We start from the raw sequence: 27,427 nt of genomic DNA on the forward strand, positions 1-27,427 counted from the left end.
GGTTCGGGATACAAAACGGGTCGGGTTTACATTAAGAATACAAGTATAAAATAACCCGAAATTGACAAATGTCACATAACGTGTTATGATTTAACAAGAATTAACACAGGATTGATGCTAAAACTTGAGAACTTTAGAACATCTGGCAAAGAGAGAAAGTAGTGAAATGTATCACTTATAAATGCGTATGTGTGAGGTGCATTTTATTCTTTACATTGAGTTAGTATTTATACAACAAAAGATTAACTTATTTGGTAGATTTAAATGGTAAATCTCGATGTTGAAATGGATATTCATGGCACACAGAAAATTCAATTTTTACGGGAAGACTTAATAAAGAAAAGACAGTGAAAATGATCAACTGTCACATATCTAAATTAAATCGTTCAAAAGACACTCCAAAATCCCATTTTCCCGCCTTGGTTTTAATTCCATTCCACTCTCTTCAACCCGAATCCACTTTCCATTCCATCCGTTAGGGTTTTGGATCGAAATCCCCAATTTAAAATTTATCATCAGTTGACAATGTACATCAAGGAGGTGTGTTTAGAAGGGTTCAAATCCTACGCCACACGCACAGTCGTCCCAGGCTTCGACCCCTTCTTCAACGCCATCACCGGCCTCAACGGATCCGGCAAATCCAACATCCTCGACTCCATCTGCTTCGTCTTAGGCATCACCAATCTCCAGCAGGTCAGGGCTTCCAACCTCCAAGAGCTCGTCTATAAGCAAGGCCAGGCTGGCATCACCAAGGCCACCGTCTCCGTTGTCTTCGATAACACCGATACCACCAGAAGCCCCCTAGGCTATGAGGACTGTCCCGAGATTACCGTCACGCGCCAGGTATTTTTTTATTATTTGCCTTCTTAGCTTTTTAATTGAGTGTTTGCAGTTAGATATTTATGAGATTTGAATGCTTTTAATCTAAGCAGTTAATGCGGAAAAATATTGGATATCGGTTATCGCGGTGAGATAACGGTAATTTTAATATCATGAAGAATTTATATATATAGCACTTTAACACTAACAATTCAGTATGTTCTACTACAATTAACAAATTAACCCTTTGCAACACTAACAATTGTAGCAAGTCGGAACTCATTAAGACTCGAAACACCAACATTAAACACTAAAAATGAAAATTAAGACTTAAAACACTGATATCGGGAATATTGGTGATATATCGGTCAATCTCACCGATATTTTGACTGATATTTCACACGGGGACTGATAACCGAGATACCACCGAGATTGACTGCATAGCTTTTAGTTGAACTGATTGTTAGAATTTATTCTTCAATTATAAACCCTAGCTTTAATGTTTGAATGTATCATCAATTTCTTTATTAACTAGTATACATAGACATGTAAAAGACTGTTACTGGTTTCAACGTTGACTCAAGTGAGTTTGAACATCCAACTTATCTCTTGCCACAGATTGTGGTAGGTGGGCGGAACAAGTACTTGATCAATGGGCACCTTGCACAACCAAGTAGAGTACAAAACCTTTTCCACTCGGTACAACTAAATGTCAACAATCCTCATTTCCTGATCATGCAAGGGCGGATCACCAAAGTACTAAACATGAAGCCTCCTGAAATATTGTCAATGCTCGAGGAAGCTGCAGGAACACGGATGTATGAAACAAAAAAAGATGCTGCTTTAAAAACGCTTGAGAAAAAGCAGGGTAAGGTTGATGAGATCAACAAGCTTCTTGATCAAGAGATTCTTCCTGCACTAGAAAAACTGAGGAAAGAACGAACGCAATACATGCAATGGTCCAATGGGAATGCGGAATTAGATAGATTAAAAAGGTTTTGCATTGCTTATGAGTATGTGCAAGCAGAGAAAGTTAGAGATAATGCTGTAAATGGTGTTGATGAGATTAAAACCAAGTTAATCGAGATTGATAATGATGTGGAGGCTATGAATACAGAGGTGCAAGAGATGGAAGCACACGTGGCAAAGTTAACGGGTGAAAAAGATGCAACGATGGGTGGAGAGGTTAAAGGTTTGTCAGATAAAGTTGATGCTATTTCACGTGATCTTGTTAAGGAGGTGTCGGTTTTGAAAAACCGAGAGGATGATCTCAAAACTGAGACAAAGAATGCAAAAAAGGTGAACTTTTTAATCGTATAACATCGTTTTGTTTGGAAACTTATGTTCTTTAATCTTCATAATGTATTAACTTTTAATGTTATGGTGTTGTTAGGTTGAAAAGAATATTGAAGAATTGAAGCAGTCTGAGAAAGATAGAATTGCTGCTGTTAAGAGTGCAGAAGATGGAGCTGCTGATTTGAAGAAGACAGTGGAAGAGCTAGCAAGGAGTTTAGAAGAGCTTGAGAAAGAACAACAGGTAATGCTGGTTTTAAAAATTTGATGTTTGACCAGCTGCTAAAGTTGACTTTGAACAGGGTGTGGTTGCTGGTAAGGGTAGTGGTAATGAAGAAAAGTGTCTTGAAGATCAGCTTGTTGATGCTAAAGTGGCAGTTGGGAAAACTGAAACAGAGGTTGAGCAGTTGAAAACAAAGATAAAACACAGAGAAAAGGAGCTAAAAGAGAATAAAACAAAATTATCATCTAAACACAATGAAGCTGCTGACGCAGAAAAGAATCTAAAAATCAGACAAAAAGATGTAGAAAATGTTGAAAAGGCTTTAAAATCTCTCTCGTATGAGGAGGGACAGATGGAAAGTCTTGAAAAGGTATTTTTTTTATTCACAGCTTAGTCAAAGTCAACACAATGATTTCTATATTTGAAATTTGAATATTGTTTAGGATCGAATGATGGAATCGGAAGCAGTACATCAATTAAAAGAGGAAATCCGGAATATTTCTTCACGTTTGGGGAACACTGAGTTTACTTTTCGTGATCCTGTGAAGAACTTTGACCGGTCGAAAGTTAAAGGTGTGGTTGCAAAGCTCATCAAAGTGAAAGATGAATCAACAATGATCGCCTTAGAGGTATCCATTCATCATATCATGGTTGATGATTATTTTAATCTTTCTTTGCTGTTTATTAATTACTGCAATACTGTCCAGGTTTGTGCAGGTGGAAAGTTGTATAATGTTGTGTTAGACACTGAGAACACAGGAAAACAACTTCTTGAAAAAGGTGATCTTAGAAGAAGAATGACATTTATTCCTTTGAACAAAATCCAAAGCCACCCTGTGCCACCTAGAGTTCGAAAAGATGCTGTCAATTTGGTAACTTCATATTCTTTATTTTGAAAAATACTTATATCATCTACTGTATTATTACAGAATACCGATGATAACTTCTTATGTTCTCAGGTAGGTAAAGGTAATGCTGAAGTTGCACTTTCGCTGGTTGATTATGATCCCGAACTCCAGGTCTGCTTTTGATTTAATTAATAGAGCTTTTGTATTGTCCCATAATGTTAATTTTGTTTGTCTTAGCAAAATGTTTTATAATAACATCGTTTTTCATATTGACATTGAATAGATTTTATGCTTTTCTATTACTTGGTTACCTACTTTCTTGAGAGTTATCTATATTGCAGAGTGCAATGGAATATGTGTTCGGTTCAACTTTCGTTTGCAAGACCATTGATGCTGCTAAAAAGGTACGTTGTTGGTAGAAAAATACAAATACCTTCTTTTTTTAGCTTCTTATACATGCAAATGTGTTTTAACTATTGGTTGTTATTTGCCACAATCTTTTGGTATTCTTACTAATTTAATAACACATTTTTTTAATTATATCAACTTGTGGTACGCACAGGTTGCTTTCAGTCAGCAAGTTAGAACCACAAGTGTGACATTAGAAGGTGACATATATCAACCAAGTGGACTCCTGACTGGCGGTTCTCGCAAGTAAGCAGCATTTCATTAATTTCTGTAAATGCACAAAAAAGCCTTGTTTTTATAACCTAACTATAATATGTTAATACACAGGGGTGGTGGTGACCTATTAAGGCAACTCCATGCTTTAGCAGAAGCTGAATCACAATTATCTTTACATCAAAAGCGGCTATCAGAAATCGAAGCGAAGGTTTACTTTCAAATATACTTTTATCTATGTCTAAACTCCAAAGTGTAATATAATAATATTTTCTTTATAACTGTATAACGTGTCTTTGTATGCTCAGATCAGAGAGCTCCTTCCACTTCAGAAAAAGTATAATGATCTAAAGAAACAATTGGCACTTAAGTCAAACGAGCTCTCACTATTCCAGAGCAGGGTTGAGCAGAATGAGCATCATAAGGTTCCACCATATATCTTACCTTGGCACTCATTAATTTTTGCAATTTTTTTACATGTTTAATAGTTTTTTATGTTTGTGTGATGCAGCTTGGTGAAATAGTAAAAAAAATTGAGCAGGAGCTTACAGAAGCAAAATCTGCTCTTAATGAAAAACAAGCACTTTATACAGAACGTGTGACCGAAGTCTCAACTCTTGAAAAATCAATTCATGACCATGCCAATAATCGGGACCGTATTCTTAAAGATTTAGAGAAAAAGATTAAGGCAGCCAAGACAAAAATGCAGTCAGCTTCAAAAGACCTCAAGGTATTCTTATTCACTTTATTACTATTACTCTATTATTATCATTATTATAATATCTTCTTTTATATCCAGGGACATGAAAATAATAGAGAGAAACTTATAATGGAAGTGGAAGCCTTCAAACAAGAACAAACATCTTTGGAGAATCAGTTAGTTTCCTTCCAGAAACAGATTGGCGTGATGACTTCTGAAGTGGATGCACTCAAGGACAAGGTTGACTTGTTGACTTTTTTTTTTTTTGAATTTGGTCTCTTTCGTCTCAAGTGAGTAACACTCTTTGCATTTATGTAGGTTGCTTCACTGAAAGAAGAACACAGTCAAGCACAATCTGAGCTTAATGCAGCCCGAACAAAGGTCAAAGAATGTGATTCACAAATTAGTTGCCTTATAAAAGATCAACAAAAACTTAAAAACAATATTGGTGAGAGAAATCTTGAAAGGAAAAGGCTGGAAAATGAGGTAACTTTATATTAACTAGTCCCTTATGAAAATAGTTTATGTTTAGATTTTTGTATGTTTATCTTATAGGTGAAACGCATGGAAACCGAACAAAAAGACTGTTCACTGAAAGTGGATAAATTAATCGAAAAGCATAGTTGGATTAATTCAGAGAAACAGCTTTTCGGAAGACAAGGAAGTGACTATGATTTCACATCTCGTGATCCACACAAAGCAAGAGAGGAGTTTGAAAAACTTCAAGCTGAACAAGCAGGGTATTTTTTATTTATAATATATTAACGTAAATTTTTTTATAGCGGGAAAATGGAAACTTTATTAACTTTTTAGATGCTTGTTTATAAAGCCTTGAGAAGAGGGTGAACAAGAAGGTTATGGCTATGTTTGAGAAGGCGGAAGATGAGTACAATGACTTGATGTCCAAGAAAAACATTATTGAGGTTTTGTAAACTTATATTCTTAGTTTATCTTTACCGATGAAATATTATTATATTTTTTGTTTTTTTGATTATTCGGATCTTTTTACATAGAATGACAAGTCCAAGATTAAGCTGGTGATTGAAGAGCTTGATGAAAAGAAAAAAGAGACACTAAAAGTCACATGGGTGAAAGTAAATAGGTGAGCGTCCTAAGTAACTTAAAAATAGTTTTAAAAAAGAGATGCGGGACCCACACCAGAAAGCGTCAAAAATCACGACTTTGCGGTGACTGTGTGTGTGTGTGTGTGTTGGGGGGGAGGGTCTTTAATAATTAATTAACTTGTTTGTGCAAATAACAAAGGATAGTTTGGTCATTTTATGAAATTTAACAGGAATAACAACGCTCAACCATTTCATGAACCATTTGTGTTGCTTTATTTAAAATAGTTGGGACCATAGATGCCATTTCTCAAAGTTTGGGACCGAATTTGCAATTTGGACATATCACGAAGACCATCCGAGTAGTTTACTCTTAATTTAATAATTAAATTTATATTCTTTGAATCATGTATATTTTCAGTGATTTTGGATCAATATTTTCCACTCTGTTACCGGGGACAATGGCGAAGCTAGAACCACCAGAAGGAGGGAGTTTCTTGGACGGGCTAGAAGTCCGCGTGGCATTTGGGAGTGTTTGGAAACAGTCGTTATCAGAACTCAGTGGAGGACAAAGATCTCTACTTGCACTTTCGCTGATTTTAGCATTGCTTCTTTTCAAACCAGCTCCGCTTTACATTCTGGATGAGGTATTTGTTTGCCAATACAAATTGTTAAATAAAATAATCTACCAATCTTATATATTTATTTGTTTGAGTTATGTTTAACAGGTTGATGCAGCTCTTGATCTAAGTCATACTCAAAACATTGGTAGAATGATTAAAGCTCACTTTCCACACTCACAGGTATAAATACATGTTTATCTGATCACAAAAAAAAATGAATTGTTATATTTAATGTAACAAGTTTCTATTGTTTTTTTTGTGTTTACAGTTTATTGTGGTCTCTTTGAAAGAAGGCATGTTCAACAACGCCAATGTTCTCTTTCGTACAAAATTCGTGGACGGCGTGTCCACCGTTCAGAGAACCGTTGCATCAAAGCAGAGTAAATGATGAAAGCGTGTGAAATTCTAACATTTGTTATCTTGTGTCATTTTGAACTAAAACTCGACCCGAATGAAACTCTATAAAAAAAAATATAAATTTGGTGTGCTAATCATGTCATTTTATAAATTATTTTGATGAATCCATTTCAAGACAAAGAAAAACTCTAGATTTAGAGACAAATAATTTTAATTTGTTTGTTCTTAAAAATAATTTATCTTCTAGAAGTCGTAGAGAAATGAGAATTCTAATTTGTTTCTTTATTTAATCCCAATCTCTTTGAACCATTTCTTTTTGAATTAAAAGTTGAACCTGAACAAAATTATGTGTGTAAATTTGGTGCGCTAATCAAGTCATTTTATAAACCTTATTTAACGCTAATCTCCTCGTACCATTTCTTGCCCTCTTGTTCCACACCTGTTTTTGGGAAAGTGAAGGTTAGCAGTCCATTTATCAGCTCAGCTTCAGCATTCTTAGTATTGATGTAATCTGGTAAATCAATGTTGCAGCTGTAGTTTCTGTTTTTAACGTCTATCTCTTTGTCCTCTCGCTGGCCTTTGATGCATAGGGACTTGCGTTCAAACTGTTCGACCGATAAAGATGCTTTTATGCCTTCTTTTCCACATCCGGGCATGTCTACTGATACGTGTATGTTTTCATCAGTCTCGACAATACGACAGTGTGCAACTGTATCTTCCATAACACCCAATATCATAAAAAAGAAAAAAATAAATTAAAGGTGTCCAAACAATAACATAACCGAATTAGAGCATTCACAAATCACAATAGAGACCCCATCCCCAAATCCCCTATTGCCAGCACTATACCTAAATTATAAAGAAAATTTGTAATTTTGTTCATTTTTACTCATATATTGGAGTCTCCATCCTTATACCTCATACCCCAAATTAGAGAACCCCATATTTGGCTATTCGCTATTCATCCTCATCTTATATTTTAATATGATTACGAGTAGAAATGTGTATTATTTAATTGGTTTCGAATATATATGGGTAATTGGATGTGGAAGATCTTTAAAAAGTGAATGCATTTTATAGATATGTGTATTTTGGTTAAATTATATGCATGGGGATGGGGTTTCACTGTGAATGACAAAATGTAGCCAAATAAAAATAAAAAATTATCTAATAAGTCATTTGGTGTTGCTTTTATTTTTTGAAAAAAATTCAATTTGGTTGTGTGTGTGTGTGTGTTTTTTTTTTGTTTTTGATAAATTGACTTTTGGTTTTGCATCAACCAAAAACCAAAAAAAAAAAAAAAAGAACTTATTAGAGGCAAACCGAACCAAATATAAGAAATTGAAAAATGGTGTAACTTAGCAATAGTAAGGAGTACTTGAACATTAGTTAATATAAAAAGTTCGGCAAGTTTCAAGCCTAAATTCAGTATTTTGCGTTATTTTATTTTCAACAAAAATGATAAAAGTGAAATAACCAACATCAAATCGATCCATTGTGAACCAAAAAAAAAGTAAAAAGAAAAAAATATAAAGTAAATGGTTTTTATGAGTCCAAAACATAATTTTAAATTTTAAACCCACACGTCCTCCCATGTCTGGCATTCATAAAATTAGGAGTGGCAATAGTTCAGGTCGGCAGATTAAGTTGAAGAACCCAAACTAGTAACCATAGTTCCGACACACTTAATATTATGCAAACCAAACATAACCCGTGTAACTTATTTATCTTAACAAGTCAAACAAGTTGTAATTAAGTTGTAAATGGGTTAAACACGCTCCAAGACAATACTTGAAATATATGATACCGTTAGTGCCGAAAAATCGAGATGCCGAGGGCGAGATGCGTGTATAGAACAGGAGTCGAGATCTGGACAGGATGTTTGAAGATTGCTTGAGAATGGCGGCCATCATAAATTAAACTTGGGACACGAGTTTCATATGAAGAAAGAAAAAGGTGGGCAGGATCTTAGTTGTTTACATAGCGGGAAAGAAGCTTCCATTACTTGAGCAACACGATAAGATTTTACAAGAATTATTTTAATTGTAAAATTTCCTTTTTAGTAAATAGTAACTTACATTTTATAATAAGGGTCCCGCTTATTAGGAATAAATCTACCTATTCTAATAAAGTAAAATAAATGTGCAAACTTGTTATGTTTTGGTTAATTCTCACAATTTTTTTCCCTCCAAAACTAATATACCCTAATATATGTAATAAATCAATAATGATTCACTTTCCTTTTACACTATATTTATATAATATATATATTTTTTTATAAATATAAATATTAACATATTATTTTACTATATATTTCAAAATACTTGGCGAATTTCAAAAATCAACAAAAAATCATGTTTCTCAAATGAAAATTGTTTCGGGTTTTTTTGTGGAACTTAAATTTGATTTTATGGGTCAAAAGTTGGTAAATAGATTGTTTGGTACAAGTTAACTGCATTTAGGTTAAAATTTGTAATGGGTCAAAAATGAAAATTTTGAGTATTTTTAAAAGTTTGAGAATGCAAAATAGATTTATCGTCAAATTTGTTATGGGTTCAAAGTGTTGATTTTAAAATGTCAGAAGTATGAAAGTTAGAAGTTTAAACATGATTCGGGTTTCAAATTTATTTTTAAGGGCATTTTTTGAAATAATCAAAAGGTTCAGGATTTGGCAGACTGACTATTTTCTCCTCAACTATTAAAATACAAGAAAAGATTGCAAACGCTTTCGACGTGCCACCCCCCATGCCTATCAATGTTTCTAACTTTTATCAAACTTGAAATACTTATGTCAACATTAATTTTTTTTTTCATATACGCTATGTAATTATTTTTTTTACTTATAATTTTATAATTTGAATTATCTCGTGTGTGACACGTGCTCTAAAACTAGTAATCTATCTATAAATGTAAAAACATTTATATTCATCTTTACAATTTCATCAAAGTTATTAGATATTGCATTTATGGGTATTATTTATGTACTGGTCAATCTCGTATTATCATATCATTTTTACTCTCAATTACCCACAAACCATCAAATTGTTGAGAACACATACCCACAAATACCATAGACCTTTATCAATTCACTTTTCTTCAATAGTCAACAATGAATTAATTTTATGTGACAAACCGTTGCCATGAAATGAAGCCATGAACCCTACTCACATGGGGTGGCGGTGGTGTTTCCATGAGATTTGGAAGCCATGCGCCCTACCCATATGGGTGCCCCTCCCTCTCTTATAAGTTGGATGCGATGGACCAATTGTACTAGGTTAAATTAGACTAAAAAATTAACATCGGATGATGGAATGAGCTTGGTATCGGTTACGGTATTGAAAATACAGGTACTGAAGATCTCAAAAGATGGGTACTGGTACCGCTATCAAAGGAAAAAATTCGATAAAATACTGGTACTGTACCGATTTCAAAATCTCAAAAGATCGTTACCGAATTGGTATCGATGGTACCCGATTCAATAGTGGTACCCAGTACCACTGCTCATCTCTAGATGCCACAAAAATTAATTTTTGTCGTTCTTTAGAAACATTCACGCATTTGTATATTTACAATTGCGGATTTTTTGTTGTTCAAACATTATACGAAATACAAAGTGTGCGTGCTGGAAGTAGAGGGAATAAAATTGTCATTTCTTCAAAGTAAGTTTTGTTTGAACTTGTAGTATATACTTTGCTTTATAGGCTCAAATTGCAACATTGTTTCAAGACCCGACATAAAGATGAGCTCCAAAAATATTGGTTCGAATAAGGTGCCAAATACGCAGATGATACGGACCCCCCCCAGGGGGGGGGGGGGGAGATCGATGGGCTACCTTGTTTTATGTTTTTGACTTAATTAGACAAGATAGTTAGATTATGTTATGTACTTTTTTATGTTTATGCCAATGTTTTTCTCAAAGAACCTAAAACTTGAGAACCGGCAGGTATTTGTATATGTATGTGTTTGGTGGAATTTGGAAATGCTGGACAAAACCGTAAAAACAACAATATCAGTATTGGCGGAGATACGTGGTAGTAGTAGCACCGACACGTTCACAAACTGAATCAAACGAGCATTTTCAGAGCGAACATTTAGCGATTTGGAAGGCCCTAGTTACAAATCATATCATAGAAAAATAAAAAATGTATAATATGTAATTGACTCTCGAAAAGTAAAATATTATTCCACTGGAAAAACAAAAAAACAAACTTATTTTGCTACAGAAGAATTAATTCTATTATGAGAAGAATTAATCCACTGGAAAGACAAACCTAAGCAGAAAATAAGATAAATCATTAATATGAATTAACTAAAACTTATTTCAACGTGATATCTATTCTGTATCCTGATCATGCACTTTATGTTTATTATTCTTCACTTCATCTTTCTTCCTGTAATGGTTGTCATCTAAAGAACTTATTATGTTAGAGCGAAAGATCCTCTTCGTCCGCTCTTCCTCCTCCTTCTTCTTTGCTTCTCGCCTCTTTCTCTCCTCGCTATCAGCGGTGCTATTGCTGTGGAAAGAACGACAAGTTATTGCGACGGTTGGAGGGAACATGACAATGGATCTGGTATTGAGGTTGGGGCGGGACAGGTGCTTCACAACAAACGAAGAAGCCATGGGTTTCCCCGATCCATTCAATGATTTAGAAAATAATTATTTGGATCAAGTTTGGAAACAACTATATATAGGCTACATTTTGTTGAGTTTCTTGCGGGAGGAGTTATATATGAGTTCTGATTATTATACTTTTAAGCAAATATATAGATACATGTAACCCATTTATTTTTTTAGAATTTGATTATTATTATTATTATTATTATTATTATTATTATTATTATTATTATTCAACTAGGTTGAAAACCCATATATTACACTGAGTTGAATAAAAACATATCTTACAAATGCATATTACATAACTAACATAAATTTATAATTCATCAGTTTGTTGATTATTACAAACTAGTTCTTCTACTCGGTGCGTTGCGCCGGGGCAGCTAACAAAACTCCAATGTTGAAAACCAGGTATTGGTAAAACCCGAGCGTTACGATGATGAGTCGATACGAATTTGATCAGTATCGGTTACGCTCGTTAGGGTACATAAATCGTTTGTAAAGTTTTAGCGTTAAAGCTCAAAAACTTGATCTGTCAAATTAACATATAAAAAGATTAATATATAAAAAACAAAATATTTAAAACGATATTATTTGGTCGGCAAACCTGGACGGTGTAAAACACAAAATATTTAAAACGATATTATGTGGCAGTAATCCGACACGAATTCGGCCGACTTTGATTATGCTCGTTACGGTACTGGATCTAAAATATATAAATATGAAGGTGGACTCAATTGGGGTGGGGGGTGGGGGGAGGGGGGGCGGAGGGCGTCAGACGATAAACTTGTGCGTTGGTAAAACCCGAGCGTTGTTAGTCACAGACGTTGAGGCGGCAAGTATACTCGAATTTGGTCGGTTTCCATCAACTCCGTTATGGTACCGGAACTAAAAAAAAAATAATTAACATTTGATCGGTTTTTTTTACGCTCGTTATGGTAACTTAACTAAATAAACAACCCACCAAATTCGCTGACTAATAAGGTGCCGCCAAGTGATCCAATAGAGCACTTGGCGGCACCAAAGTTATAATTTATATGTATTAGTAATTTACAAATATATATGTCTTGTTTATATAGAATACACAAAAATGAACTAAACATAGCTAGTTTACTCTTTAAGAAACCAAATAAGGTTTTAATGATCAAATCAACTGAAAGTGCAACCAATATTCGTTCTTGAGGAAGGGGTAATGTATTGGACAAGTATTTAGTTTATGTGAGATTTCTTGGGGCTTAAGACACGTGATACGGTCCAAAAATAAGCGATTTTGTGCCAAAAACGAACTAGGAAATAAAAGATTCTGTGCAGGTGTGTGGAAGTGACGCGCGCCGGCCAAGAGCCTTTGTGGCCGCGCGACACTCCGTCAACAAGGGGGAAGATTTTTGTTTTTGTTTTTTTTTTGGCAATATTAGTCATTGTACTTTCTAAATGGGTTAAATATTAATTATTTTTAAAGTTAAATCAAAGAATGAACCACTTTAATAACATAAAGGGTACAAAACGAAAATACCAGTCTTAAATACGTATAATTGCATGATTTTATTAATTATATAGATCCGAATAATGTTCGTAAACTGATAAAACGAATACAAATACGAATACAAAAAATTTGAGATGTTACACTCCAATTACTCATATTTGAATTCGTTAATTCGATATTTAGTTGGGTCAATAAAAATGCATGTGCCGACCAACTCCATTGATTTGATAATTCGTTATTTAGTTGGGTCAGTTTAAATGCCATGTAACGCTCATGGGCCGACCAACTCAATTGTTTTGTAACTCTTTAATTGGGCCAATAAACTGCCATGGAATGCTTATGGGAGGCCCAATTTACAAAATTTATGTTGCTTTATTTAGTTGGGCCATTCAAATTGCCGTGGAAAGCTCATGGGAGGCCAACTCATTAGATATGTTTTGTTAGCTAATTTGGGTTCTCAAGCTACCATAGAAAGTCTATGGAAAGCCCAATCCAATAACACTTCATTTTTAGATCTTATATTTTAGAATAAACATTGTCTAATTAATTAAGTATCTCAAAATTATTCACATGGTTTTAAATTCCTACGCATCTCCAAGTCATGATAAATCACTAGCATGATCTCATTTGAATTCTCTTTTCCTATTATCTCACATCAACTCATTTACACAACTTACCCATCATCTCATAAAATTTCATCTTTGGTCCTCGTAGAATGTCTTCCCTAAGAATTCATCTTCGTACTCAACGTCGTTCATCTGCTTCTCATGATAGCTGTCTGGCTGCTAGAATCACCAAGAAGTTTGCTGCTGCTAAGCCGTTAACCAAACAACCATACACCTCAATGAAACCAAAATGCCCCGAATAAGAAAACCTTATGCCGATCCAAACGCGTTATGCTCCACTTGCAATTATCAGCATCCGGATCAATCCCCATGCCATCTTTGCACCCAATGAAATCATTACGACCACCTTGCTAATGTTTGCCGTTCACCACCTAGAGCGCAAGCCGTTCCACAACGGTCTGTGCCGCCTGCTCCTAGACCCGCTACTACCTATTCTTGCTACAATTGTGGAGACCCTAATCACCTCTGCAATGTGTGTCCTTAACTCATCCATGCTCACCAAGCTCAAGCTATAACTACACCCTACTACACTACCAATGCTCATCAAGTCCAAACCTTTCAACCTTACATTCTTCAAGCACCTGTTAATCAAAACCATTCTTACTTAACCCAAGCATATCAAATCCCATAGCCGCAAGCTCAAGTTTACCAAACTTACACCAACTAAACCCCACTCTTGCAACCTGTTCAAACTCAACCTACTCAAGCTATTCCAAATCCATATACCTCAACTCCTCAAGTTCTTATGGATCCAACTTCTTCAAGTGCTCAAAGTCAAGTGAATCAAGTCAACCGTAACTAAAGTTTCTCGAAGACTCAGAAGACTTTTGTTGCTTTCGTAACTTCTATCTTAAGTTATCTTGTCTTTTCTGTTTGTGCATGGTAACGACTCTCTCTACTTATTTGTGGTTTGGATAATTTCAATTTGGATTCTTTATCTTTTGTGTGTTTTATCTCATGAATAAAGTTTATTTTATTTATCAAGGTTAATTGCTTATGATATCATACTCCTATCCTATTTTTTTTTCTCATTCATCACGATCCATTTCAATATATGCTTGATGTGTTGTAAAACACACGTATTTTCCGCACGTTTTATCTACATATTATATTATATATTATATGTTTTTACTTGTTTTAGATAGGTTTTACATACATTTATTAATCTTGTAGGTTTTGGGTAAAAGAAAGGAAGAAACCGGGAGCCTTTTACGCATACGTTTTCAAGTAAAACTCAAAGCCCGGCCCGTCTAAAACATGAAAAAGCCCAAACCTCATATTATAACATAATATAAAAAAGAAAAAATAACCTTAGGAGGGCAGGAGAAGTTGCGATCGCAGACCAGGCAGCAAAGAAGGCAAAGAAAAAGTTTTTTCGGTTAGGGTTTGAAGCTTGTGACGGTTAGGGAAGGAAGAAGACACAAGAACCAAGCCTCGGGATCATCAACCATCAGTTTTACAGCCACGAACAGCCTCGGAACAGCCCATATCCTTACACCTTTTTCATTGTTCATATACTTTGATTTACTTGTTCAATTGATTAGTAGTTTTGCAATTACTTGAGATATTGACTTGTTATTGATTAGTATTGATTATTGAATGTTTGAATTGATGTTTAAGATGAGTTTATTAATGGTTTTATTAAAGGTTCATGGCTGTTCAAAGATGATTATTGGCTAAACTTGTTAGTTCTACCTAGGAATGATGATTATTGTTAGTGTTTGATAGGTTTCATGGATTGTTTGATTAATAGACCTTAATTGCTATTGTAAAGTTTGATTTAGACATGAAATATGTTGTGTTTAGTGGCTGGAAATTATATCAATTTATTGCATAAACCCCGTGTGTTGATTGATTAGTTTTGTATTGATTGATCGGTGCATTGTTTGATTCTAGACTTGGTGTTTAGGGTTTGTTTGCTGTAGGTACCACCGTAGGGTTTTGTTGCATGATTTATTGGATTAAGTACAGCGGTTAGACACCTTCTTTGAGACTGAGAGGTGATAAGAAGTTAGGGTTGTCTCATTGCCTTTGCATGCTAGAATAAGGATTGAGCGAGAGTGAGTTCGTTTCTTGTCAGGTTTAGGTGTTTTGAGTGACTAGTTGATCTATTTTGGTTTAAGTTGAATTGTTCCTCTATCCTTGGTTGTGTAGTATTCATTGCCATTAGGGTCGAGTGTTGGTGAGACAAAGAGGTGATCCTTCATTAGAACACGCTAGCAATTGTTTCCCGGTTTGGTCGTTTTAGTTGATTTTGAGTAGTTTAGGCTTGTTGAGTGAGACCGAGAGGTGATCCAGTGAGCCCGAGCGATCCTTAGTCATGTCATCTTTAGGAACCGGTGTCTTAAAGTCATTCAATCCATTAGCTTGTTAGGCCTACAATTTGATTCAGACCTAGGAAGACTTTTTCTCCATCCTAAGTTAACACAGTTAGTTTCCCGTTAAGTTTTCTATTTTTGGTAAGTTTTGTCAGTTAGTCTAGTTAGTTCAGTTAAGTTAAAAGAATTCAAAAATCAATATAATATTATTCTAAGGTAGGTCTTGTCTAGGGTTAGTAATTGTTAGCGTCTTATGTGTCCACGTGTTCGATACTCGGACTTCCTAGGTCTATACTACTTGTGATCGGTACACTTGCCGGTTGTGTGTGGTTTTAGGATTTTCGTTTTAATATTAAAGCTTGGTTGTGAGGGTTATTAGACACACATCAATGCTTCAAGAAATCTATTTTTCCTTTAAATTTTCAAGATTTTACTTTTACAAATAAAAGATGTTTTAGAAATTTCAATGTTTTATTAATTTACTCGAATGTTTATTTTAGAAGTGCTTCATACATTGATAATCTTTTGGATTTATATCTAAATTTATCAAAACTCTTTGTTTCTTATCAAAATTATGTTTTCAATGTTTTATAACCCACATGATGGGACAGATTATACAGACCATCCGACGAAAAAAGTAATTATGGTCGCGAACATAATTATCAAAATCCTCGCATGAAAATCATAGTACGTACAATTGTGTGTCACAGCCTAGAACCAAAAGTAGTTTGAGTAATGGTACAAATGATAAGATGATAAGGACATGGTAGATACGCCATTGGTACATGCTATATATAAGTGCCCTTATCGGATTTTCATTTGGAGCGTTGCTCCGACTATTAGAAGTTCTATGTTATGCTAAAATTTAAATTTTATTTAAAAATGTTTTCCTTAAAGATTAATTACTTATAACACGATTATTTTTTAGTTTTCCTTAATTTCGGGGCGAAATTCCCTAAAGTAGGGGAGACTGTAAAATCTCGGATTTTTCGTATTTGTATTCGTTTAAGTTTAAACCGATTCGGGAACGCAATTCGAATCTTTCGAACTATTTAAAACTTGTATTTATTGGTATTTAATTTGATTTAACTTATTTTATAAGTTCATAACTTTCAATTATTCCAAATTTTAGCCCTTAAAAACCTTTAAAATCGCTTTAAACAGCTAAAAATCGCGTTTATGAAAGTACAGGGACTAATTTTGCCAAATCTTTCATATTTTTGACTAAATTAACGAAACTTAAGCTCCAAGATATGTCAACTGATGTTATAAAACATTCCAATTCGTTTTCTTGTTGCCCAAACCAAAATTTGTTAATTATTATACCCAATATTCTCATTAATAGCTTATTTCGTTTCCTAATAGGGTGAATTACGTCATAAACAAGTTATAACCCATAATACTTAATCAAAACACATATCTAAACCCTAAAAACTACCGATTTCCAGCCGCCCTCTCAAAACCCATGAAATCTCCCTCATCTTTCATCATCATCTTCAAGAATTTATCAAGTTCGTATTGCTACGTTGACTTTCAAGTTCAAGAACTCTTTGACAATGGTTTTCTCATCCTTTTATTCATCTTCGGGGTAAGTTGTCTTCTTAAATATTGTAGATTTTATCTGTAGAACAAAATCCCTCAATCAATTTTGCCGATTGAGGGAGTTCCGGTGGTCAATTGGACTCTGACCCGGTCATGGGCAAATCGGTCAGCAAAGTTGACCAATCAATTTCTCATGCTTCTGGTCTGAACCGGCTTTCGGTCCAGAAGACTTTTATTTTTGTTTTGAGATTTTAAGGCTACTGACGAAACCCTGAATTACGAATCGTTGTTCAGATTCTGGTCAGTACCGGCTCGCTTAAACGTTTAAATTATCATAACCGGAGTTATATACATCCGTTTGGAACGATTCCAGCGGAAATGATTTCGATTTTAATCATATTTATTTATATCAAAGTTTTAGGTTTATTTGACTCCTTTTGTTTGACGCGTTAAAGGACGATTTTTTTGTTATTAACCTATTATTCTTATTTTTATTCGCTTGCCTACAAAATAAGGTGAGTTATATCATTCCCCTTTTATTTTACTGTTTTCAAATGTTTTAGGGATATATGCGTATCATATTTTATATAATATATATACACAAACTCGCAAACATAATTATTGTGTGTATTTCAATTAAATGCTAATTGTTACTTGTTTAAGTGTTTATATTCTATCATAGTCAGAGAGGTCAGAAGTCTAGCATGTCAGTATGATCATACGCCGTCCTAGTAGCCATAACCCGTGTTCGTGAGGCATGATCAACCGACAATCACATTTGTATGTTAGTCATAGTAGCCAATGACCGATTCGATAGGCAACGACTAAATGACACATTATTTGTTTACGGTTTGATTGATTATCACTCACATTATTTTGTTTGCGCATTTATCATTTATTATATATGTGTGTATATATATATATTATTAGACATGAAAACTGGTGATAATTGCACTCAACCTAGTGTTGACAAACTCTATTTATTTTCTACGTATATGTAGGTTACCATTTGACTTGAAGTTTAAGGTGAAGCATGCTTAGAAGGATCTTAGGAAAATCTTGTTTGGAATAATTTATTTGTTTTTGGATTATTTGTTTATGTTTTGAATGACTGTGCCCTTAATTTGAAATAATTAGTTTAATTGATATTTTCATATCTTTATTTATGATAGTACCTTTGAGCTGTGAACAATCAGCTCATGCCCCGGCATTTCCGCCTTAGATTGAGGTGTGACACATTACCGCTCTTATCACAGATCAAAGATTAGTAGTTTGTGTAGGTCTATTGTACTTTTTACTCTAGATTATGCTATGTGTAGCTGGCCATAAAAATGGTTCTTTCAAAAATAAACCTACTCTAGATAATTAATGTCCTTAACTTTTATTTATCTTCATTGCAAAATGTAGCATCAATGGAAATTGTCTTCATTGAAATTTAAATAGAATTTCTTTTGCCCGAAAGTAAACCATTTTTTAACAATTTTTTCTAACACCTGAATTCCACCTTTAATTACCTTATACATGTAAAGATCTAAACCCATAACTTCACAAATATCATATCACTTGATTAATTGATCATTAGTATAAAAACCTAAGTACCAATGTTACTCGATATAATTTGATATTGTTTTTTTTTTCTTTTTGTTCTTCATGGTTAATATAGAGTTATAAGGCTATGTGCAGGAGAAGGGGGGGGGGGGATAAGTGACATGTGACGCCTAGTCAGGAAACGACCAATTTTTATTTTAAGGGTCTAATGATTTTGTGGCCACATCACTTCTTCAGGTCATCTTTTTTTATCTTATTTTTATAATTAAATTAAACAAATAAAAACCAATTAAAATAAATAAATAATACATTAAAATAAAAAAATACAAAAAAAATGCAAAACAAAAAAAAAACCATAAAACTAAAAACCATAAAATTCGCTCGTTGTTCCAATAATGTGGCCTCTTCGATAAGCCCCTTTGAGACGAGGTACTCGTAGTCTCGTTCAATTTTCCGCAATTCAAATAGGTCGGCAAGCCGATCGTTGGTTTCGCTGCTATGTTGGAAGGTAGCGAAACGTTCCACGTTTTGGGTTTTGCTTCTATGTTGGAAGGTAGCGGAAGTCTTATATTAAAATATAAATTCTACATTGCAAAATTTCTTGGGAAATTAATGCCCAAGTTTTCAGTTACAAAACAGTTTTATTATTATTACAAGGATTTATATATTCAAAATAAAGCTATCTTTAGCGATCTTCTATCTTCGTGACTCTAAATCCTTTTATATCATTATCAGCTCTAATTACCAGCATGAGTGGGAAAAAGACGTCAGCTATATGCTGGTGAAACGTGACTCGATAAAACAGTTTATAACAGTGGTTAAATACAAACATAGTTTTCTGTTTCACAAAATCAGCAGGAACGCCTGTCATTCCCGGGATTTGTACCACTGCCCTACACACACAATTCAAAGGTTCCCCGAGTACATAGCTCCTGTTCGAAGACAGTCTTCCCCTAGGCTATGTGACCCTGTTGGAGAACTGGTTATGACTGACTTGGTTTTGTATGCCAATTATCAGTTATGTATGGATCAAAACACATATGTATTCGGTCTGAGTTGCTTTTTATTATCTACTTTGTATTATAACAATTTTAGAGACAATTATCTCATGCAAACATATAGCAGACTTTTTGCAATAAACAACCTGTTTACTATAAGAGTAAAATCAGTTCAGACAGTAAAAGGTTTAACGTGTTCACCTTGTGTTGTCAGTTCGGTGATATCAGAATCCTTTTCCTCAGTATTCTATTAACCTATAATTGTAATAGGTATGCATAAGTACCTAGATGGTATTGCTTGAGTAATCAATAGACTTTAAGTCTGTTTCAGTTCGGCAGACTCGAGGTCTGATCAGCAGACTTGAAGCCTGATTTAGTTCAGCAGACTTGAGGTCTGATCAGCATACTCTTAGGTCTGACCTAACCTTAGTAGAGTTATAGTCGTTTTGGTATGGCATGCTTTAGCCTAATAGAGTCTATCACGTTGGCAAACCTCTCCAGGTAAGTAAACGGGTCCCACGGTTGATTGGGATGCGTACGAATTACTTACCTTATGCAAGAAGAGTCTACTAATGATACCCCTTTCCAATTACTACACGCCCGTCAAAATATAGTTGTGATAACATTGCTTCATTTAGAAGTAACATTATTACATTCAATAAATCATTAGTTGGAAAATTGGTTAAGTTTAACGACTATACCCTTGACTAGGTTCTAGGTGACTATGTAATAAAGTAACTATAGCATAATTCCTACCTTAATCGGCTACTCGGGAATAAGAACTAAGAAAATCGGCAGCTCGTCGGTTAGTGCTTCGCTTGTCAGGACAACAGGTCGTTAGCAGCGTCTCTGCACCTCGTTTCTTCACCAAAACAAGCCCTTGGAACCTCGGAACACCTTGGTACGATTCCCTAGGTTAACTATGTGAGAATGAGAGTGAAATGGGATGGTTTGGCCTTGAACCCGTAGCTGCCCTTTTATAGCAGATGTGCTTGAAGTAGTTTAATATTTATTAACTAAATTAACTAAAAATAAACACTAAGTAATACTCTAGACTCTCTAAAACTCGACTAAACTACTAACCGGCAAGTGAACCGATCGACTCTAGTAAAGCTAAGTAATTCTGGATATCGAACCCACGAGACTCTTTAAATTACGTTTATTAGCTAATTAGACTCGACTACAAAACATGACTTATTAATTATATTTGTTTTGGGGGATTTTTATTTAAAATACTAATTTAATACTAAAATTAAAAAAACTAATTAAGAAAACAAGTAATTTAAACGAAAACGAAGTTTGTTATGAAAATAGGATGATGATGAGAAAACTACCTAGCTAGACTCACCTAAATTTCAGTAATGAATTGACTCGGGAAAATATTTAGTTATGGATTGGGATCGTAAAATAGACACTTACAAGAAAACCCGAACAGGACCCCTGACCCTTCTCAAGAGAAACCTATGGATTTCTAACAAGTTTTAACGCACACCAGTATTAAAAATCAAGTTCGCTTACAGTCACCCAATTGTTTATAATTTAGTTCCTTTATACGAAATCCTACCTTACAGCGCGGAAATCAAAGGCAATTTACTATACTTAATTGATTTGATAAACAATAATAAATAATCAACCATAGACGGACTCCTTACGAAGAACTAAATCTAGGAAGATTAAATAGTAAAGACTTATTAATAACCTAGCACTTTACAGATTTTAGGTTAGCAGCACACGTAGGTTTATTCGAAAACATTATTCCTATGATCTTATCATGACATCAATCATAAAATAATCAAAAAACACGAAGTAATTGACCTAATAACAATCCTATCATATGAAAAACAATAATCAAGGAAAACTATGGAATAAAACTCATCAAACAATCCTAAGTATCCATATGCATCAATTAATTATAAATAACTCTTTTACTAAATCATAAAAACCATAACGATAAACAATCCCAAGTCATATCAAAACATCGAAGTAGGTTCATCATAAGCCTATATAGTTCATGCAATTTAGCCTAGCATATTAGGTTTAAGCAAAACAAACATATAAGAATTCATGGCGATAAAATAATGAAAACAAAAGAAACAAAAGATAAAACCCGTGTTCTTCGCCTTCAACTAATACGCGCAACACCAGCTGATTCTTCGATTCCAAAGCTGCCGGAAACTGCTCTCAGACTCCTCGGAACCCACCAAATTCGTCTGGACTTCAAGGTATGGTTAATGGTGAGTTTAGGGGTCTTTTTATAGGCAACAGGGATCCAAAAATAAGTTAAGTCGGTTAACAAAACGAAGATTCTGGAACATGCACCCGCCGTGCTGCGCGGCGCTCCTCCCTCCCCGTCGCGTGGCGCTCCGGCCTAAGGGGGGGATCTGGTTCATCATGGCTGGTCCGGTTCACTCCTGGTTTGGTCCGGTTCGTTTCCTGATGCGTCGGTTCTCCGGTTCGGCTTGTTTTTGCTCATTTTTCGCCCTATTTTCACCGGAATTAAAACCCGAAACCTAAAACATAAAACCATATTAGTAGTATACAAATATTACGAGAAACCAAACTAAATTAATAAAATATTAAAAAAATTGTACACGGGATTAATGTATAATAAACGTTATATCAAATATCCTCACAGTTAACCTTTTTTCGTCCTTGAAAAAGTCTCATTGCAACGGAATCAGAACGGAGAAATACAGTCTAACAAACATATAGGTTATCTTAAAATTTAGAATAACACAAAAACTGCGATCACCGATATTGTTGTCCACTTAAACCCATGCCTTTGTCTTTACCGGGACAAATAAGATCCAACTATTATTATTATTATTATTATTATTATTATTATTTTGTATATAATCTAGTGGAACCCACAGTCAAGACCCGCTTTATTTTAGATTTTACCGGATCAAACCACCCCAACTTTACTTAAACCTCATAATAGCAGATTAAAACATTGTTGCACATTGAACAACTAAGACGATCAAGGATATTGTTTATCCACCTAAATTTAAACATCAAAGTATCCCAAGCAGCCATTAGATACGATTAAGGTTCAACTATTTAACTATCTAGCAAGTGTTCCCCACTACATGACATACCCCCGTTATCAAGCAACACCTCGGACCCATTACCACACGTGATTTTACAAGTTTCCATCTGTCGGTTTACATACGTCGTGTCTCTAGTTGATCCTGTTCTTAATGGTATGGGACGCAAGTAAGAGGACCACGTATGACTAACAGCGGGATGATCATTGGATCATCAAGATTTTACTTCACTGTAATTGATGTAAGTGAGTGTAATGGCAGTAAACTGCGGGTTTATGCTTAAAAGCTTTTATTTATTAAAATATCCGAAGATACCCAGATGAACAACCGTAAAAAGACCCGTGGTCTCCGAACCCGAGGCATCCCATCAATACAGGATTTAAGGATATAAAACCATACGCTTATGAAGTGTTAACCACTAAAACTAGAAGTGTAAGATTTTAAGTTTATATCACCGGCTACACGGTATACTATAACGTTTGAACCTACCCTATTTATATTTCTATAAAATTTATAATTTTCTACAATCAAACTAAAAATGAGGCTTGAGTATGGCAGACCTTTCATCTCGTATTTTATACAGACTCAATATGTTTCCCACTAAAAATCATATTTTATCGTTTAAAACCAACTATCAAACTGCCCTTTCATTCTCAAGGCTGAGCCTACCGACACATACCAAGTTAAGTGCGTGTTCTTTAATATATATCATATTATTAGTAGTTTGAAAAAACCGATTCCCGATAAATATCCTCATCTCCCATTTATACGTATAAAACAATTTCAAGGACATTTTGAAAACTTTTTTTTTTTGAAAATTATTTTATTTTATTTTTTATAAAGACTTTAAACGAAAAACTAAAAAGAAAAACATATGTATTCCCATCTCCACACTTTAAATTTGCATTATCCTCAATGCAGGAACGGAAACACGACTCAAAAATTTTTTTAAAACAAAACAAAACCTAAAAATACAAAAATAAATAAAAACAAAACAAAGCTAAAAATTAAAAACTAAAAACATAAAAACAAAGTAAAAAGGAAAAGACTTAGCTGGTAATAGGAAAGATCGTCAAAGTGCCAGTCTCGTCGTCATGAATTCTCTCCTCACCGCTTCGCTCGCCATGATTATTTATTTATCTCATTCTCTCATTTCTGAACGGACACGGCCTCTCCACTCAACGTACCTAAGGGAATACATAACAGAATATCTAGAAAATAAAGTCTAATTAGGTGTCCTGGAAAACATCACACCAACCCATCCTCCCAGCCATGCAGGTTCAGATAATAATTATACAGACCAACGAAAAATAAAAACATAATAAAAGAAAACATAAAACATAAAGAGATACAACTCCCAATGCTTGCTAGGACGTTCCCACACTTAGTCTTCATCTTCTTCCTCACTCTGCTCCAATGTCTGATACGGCTCAGCTTCCTCAAATTTACGCAAAACCCGGCCCATAAAACGGCGCACCATACCCATATCCCATGACCATAACCATAGCTTCCCGAACCTCCTGGGAAACTCGAACCACTCGGCCCACTGGGCCCTGACACAGGCGGCTGTCTCAAGTAATCAGGCATATCAATGTGCAATCCAGTCATCAAATGCCTCATATTCTCATCTTGTCTCTATTGACTGTCCCTCATCAGCTGTCTAATCCTATCACACTGCTCATTCACGTAACCCTGCATGTGGTCGAATCCCGACTCCACCCTGTCATATAAAGAATCCAAAGTAAGTACCTCAGGACGGGGCTCTCGAACTGGATACTGTCTTCCCGGTCTCTCTTGTCTGTATAATGGCCTTTGATGTCGGGTAGGCAACTCAGCTCGCATCGCTGCGGCGACCTTAGAATCAGGAGGTGGAAGCTCTGTAGGACCCAAACTAGAACGGGTCATCCCACACATACCAATTCTCATCCTGGAAGAACCTCCTCTTTTGTTGCGTAGTTATACCCTCCAAAATAAAACCATTAGCTAAATAATTAGCAAAATCAGAGAACCATGGCATACCTTGCTTCTCAGCCACAACAAAGTCTATCGAATCGTGAGGGAATGTATCACCAATCTCCTCCTCACGCAACTCTTCTCTCCTCAGGTCCTCTAAACGGGATAGATGATTGGCCGCTATGTTTTCCGCACCCTTCTTATCTTTGATCTCGATGTCAAACTCGGAAAGTAGAAGAATCCACCATATAAGACGAGGCTTCGCGTCTTTCTTCTGGAAGAGAGAACGCAAGGCTGGATGATCGGTAAAAACCGTGGTCTTTGAAAGCATGAGATACGAGAGAAACTTGTCAAATGCGAAAACAACGGCTAAAAGCTCCTTCTCGGTGGTGGTGTAGTTTTCTTGGGCATCGTTCAACGTCTTGCTAGCATAATAGATGGGGTGAAAATGTTTATCTCGTCTTTGCCCCAAAACTGCTCCAACCGCATAATCACTAGCATCACACATGAGCTCGAACGGCAAACTCTAATTGGGAGAACAAAGAATGGGAGCACTTACGAGCTTCTCTTTCAAATACGTGAGCGCCTTCAAACACTCATCATCAAACACAAACGGCACATCTTTCTCAAGGAATCAGGTCATCGGGAAGGTAATTTTGGAGAAATCTTTGATAAATCGCCGATAGAACCCTGCATGGCCCAAGAAACTCCTAATCGCCTTCACATTAGTCGGTGGAGGAAGTCTACTTATAGTGTCAATCTTCGCCCAATCCACCTCAATACCGTCCCTCGAGATCTTATGACCCAACACGATCCCCTCCGTCACCATAAAATGGCATTTTTCCCAATTTAACATTAACTTCGTTTCGATACATCTCTTCAACATCTTCTCAAGATTAGCCAAACACTGATCGAAAGAATTACTGTAAATCGAAAAATCGTCCATAAACACCTCCATGGACGTCTCTATCATATCCTGAAAGATGGCCACCATACAACGCTGAAAGGTAGTCGGAGCGTTACATAGGCCAAACGGCATGCGACGGTATGTAAACGTGCCATACGGACATGTAAAAGTTGCCTTCTCTTGGCCTTCCGGTGCAATGGGAATTTGAAAGTAACCCGAAAATCCTTCAAGAAAACAATAAAACTGCTGTCCTGCTAAACGCTCCAACATTTGATCAATAAACGGCAACGGGAAGTGGTCCTTCCGGGTGACATCATTCAATCGCCGACAATGAATACACACACGCTAACTGGTAACCGTACGTGAAGGGATAAGCTCATTCTTCTCAATCATCACAACGGTCATACCTCCCTTCTTTGGAACAACTTGAGTCGGGCTCACCCATGGAGAGTCGGAAATTGGGTAAATAATCCCGGCATCCATCAACTTCAATACCTCCTTCTTTACCACCTCTTGCATATTCGGATTAAGATGTCTTTGTGGTTGCACCACCGGCTTGTACTTATCCTCCATTAGAATCCGGTGCGTGCAATAGGCGGGGCTAATACCTTGAATATCGGAAAGTCTCGATGCAATTGCCCCCTTATGCAACTTCAACACGTCTATTAACTTCGTGTTTTGTTCTTCCTTCAGCTTGAATGACACAATAACGGGCAAGTTCGAGCCCTCGTCAAGATACGCATACTCTAAGTGTGACGGGAGTACTTTCAATTCCAACGGAGCGGGTTTCTCTACCGAATCCGCCTCACTCTCACAACTAATCTCATTCACCTTATCATCTCGGGCAAACCCGAAATCTCAGCCAACTCATCACAAACCGAGTCGTTCTCACACAACTCATCCTCAACCAAAGCATCACAATTGACTAAACCATTACTTTCCACGAGATCCGTACCACAAATGTAATCAAAGCATTTATCCATACCTGCAATAAAAGAGTTAATAAAATAATCCGAATGGCATGGACCACTGAAATCATCTTGATCACTCGGGTGCTTCATCGACCTCGCGACATCATAAGTAACATTTTCATCACCAACCCGAAGCGTGATCTTCCCATACACAACGATCAGTGCCTTTGCGGTTCGTAAGAACGGACGACCAAGAATAATGGGAACCTTCTCGTCGGCCTCCATGTCAAGCACCACAAAATCAACCGGGAACACAAACTTATCCACTTTTACTAGCAAATTTTCAATAATACCCCGCGGATACTTCACAGAACGATCGGCCAATGATAAAGACATGCGAGTCGGTGTAAGCTCGCCTAACTCCAACTTCTCATACAAAGAATATGGCATTAAATTTATACTTGCACCCAAATCCGCCAACGCATGGCTCATCGCATCACTACTAAACAGAAAAGGAATAGTAAACACACCCGGATCCGACAACTTCTCGGGTACGCGGTTCAACACTACCGCCGAACAATCTCCCATAAGGGGAATCGATGACACCTCCCCAACTTATCTTTCCTCTTCAACAGGTCTTTCAAGAACTTCGCGTACTTCGGCATGTGTTGGAGGGCTTCAATGAACGGGAGATTAATCTTCAACTGTCGGAACATATCAAGAAAGTGCCCATACTCCCGTGTATATTTCTGGTGTTTTGCGCGAGCGGGATACGGGATACTAGAGTGGTCAATCAAAGGTGATGGCCGAACTTCAACCGCTTCTTCTCTACTGGCGGTGCAACTGGTACGGTGTTTTGCACTTTACCCGGTACTTCCATCTCGATTTCTTCATCCATCACCTCCTCATCTTCCACTTCAACTTCATTCCTTCG

The 27,427-nt window shown here is 35.8% G+C and overlaps 2 protein-coding genes across 2 annotated transcripts; one reads left to right on the forward strand and one right to left on the reverse strand.

The window, feature by feature from the left end:
- Window positions 1-525: 525 nt before the first annotated feature.
- On the forward strand, window positions 526-6,671 carry LOC143628076 (structural maintenance of chromosomes protein 2-1-like). The gene is made up of 20 exons (XM_077097748.1): window positions 526-843; window positions 1,438-2,118; window positions 2,213-2,356; window positions 2,415-2,705; window positions 2,779-2,964; window positions 3,043-3,207; window positions 3,295-3,354; window positions 3,525-3,587; window positions 3,746-3,837; window positions 3,919-4,015; window positions 4,113-4,229; window positions 4,316-4,534; window positions 4,604-4,744; window positions 4,823-4,990; window positions 5,060-5,244; window positions 5,334-5,427; window positions 5,518-5,606; window positions 5,987-6,212; window positions 6,294-6,368; window positions 6,457-6,671. Exons 1-20 carry the CDS (start codon window positions 526-528, stop codon window positions 6,574-6,576), a joined length of 3,531 nt encoding a protein of 1,176 aa, XP_076953863.1. The 3' UTR covers window positions 6,577-6,671.
- Window positions 6,672-6,934: 263 nt separating this feature from the next.
- LOC143628027 (heat shock 22 kDa protein, mitochondrial-like) lies at window positions 6,935-7,267 on the reverse strand. Its single transcript, XM_077097712.1, has one exon. It carries the CDS (start codon window positions 7,265-7,267, stop codon window positions 6,935-6,937), a length of 333 nt encoding a protein of 110 aa, XP_076953827.1.
- Window positions 7,268-27,427: the final 20,160 nt, after the last annotated feature.

This window comes from Bidens hawaiensis, unplaced genomic scaffold (assembly GCF_021521415.1).
Source record: "Bidens hawaiensis isolate Kalapana, Puna unplaced genomic scaffold, B.hawaiensis_p1.1 tig00004774_1, whole genome shotgun sequence".
Lineage (NCBI taxonomy): Eukaryota > Viridiplantae > Streptophyta > Magnoliopsida > Asterales > Asteraceae > Bidens > Bidens hawaiensis.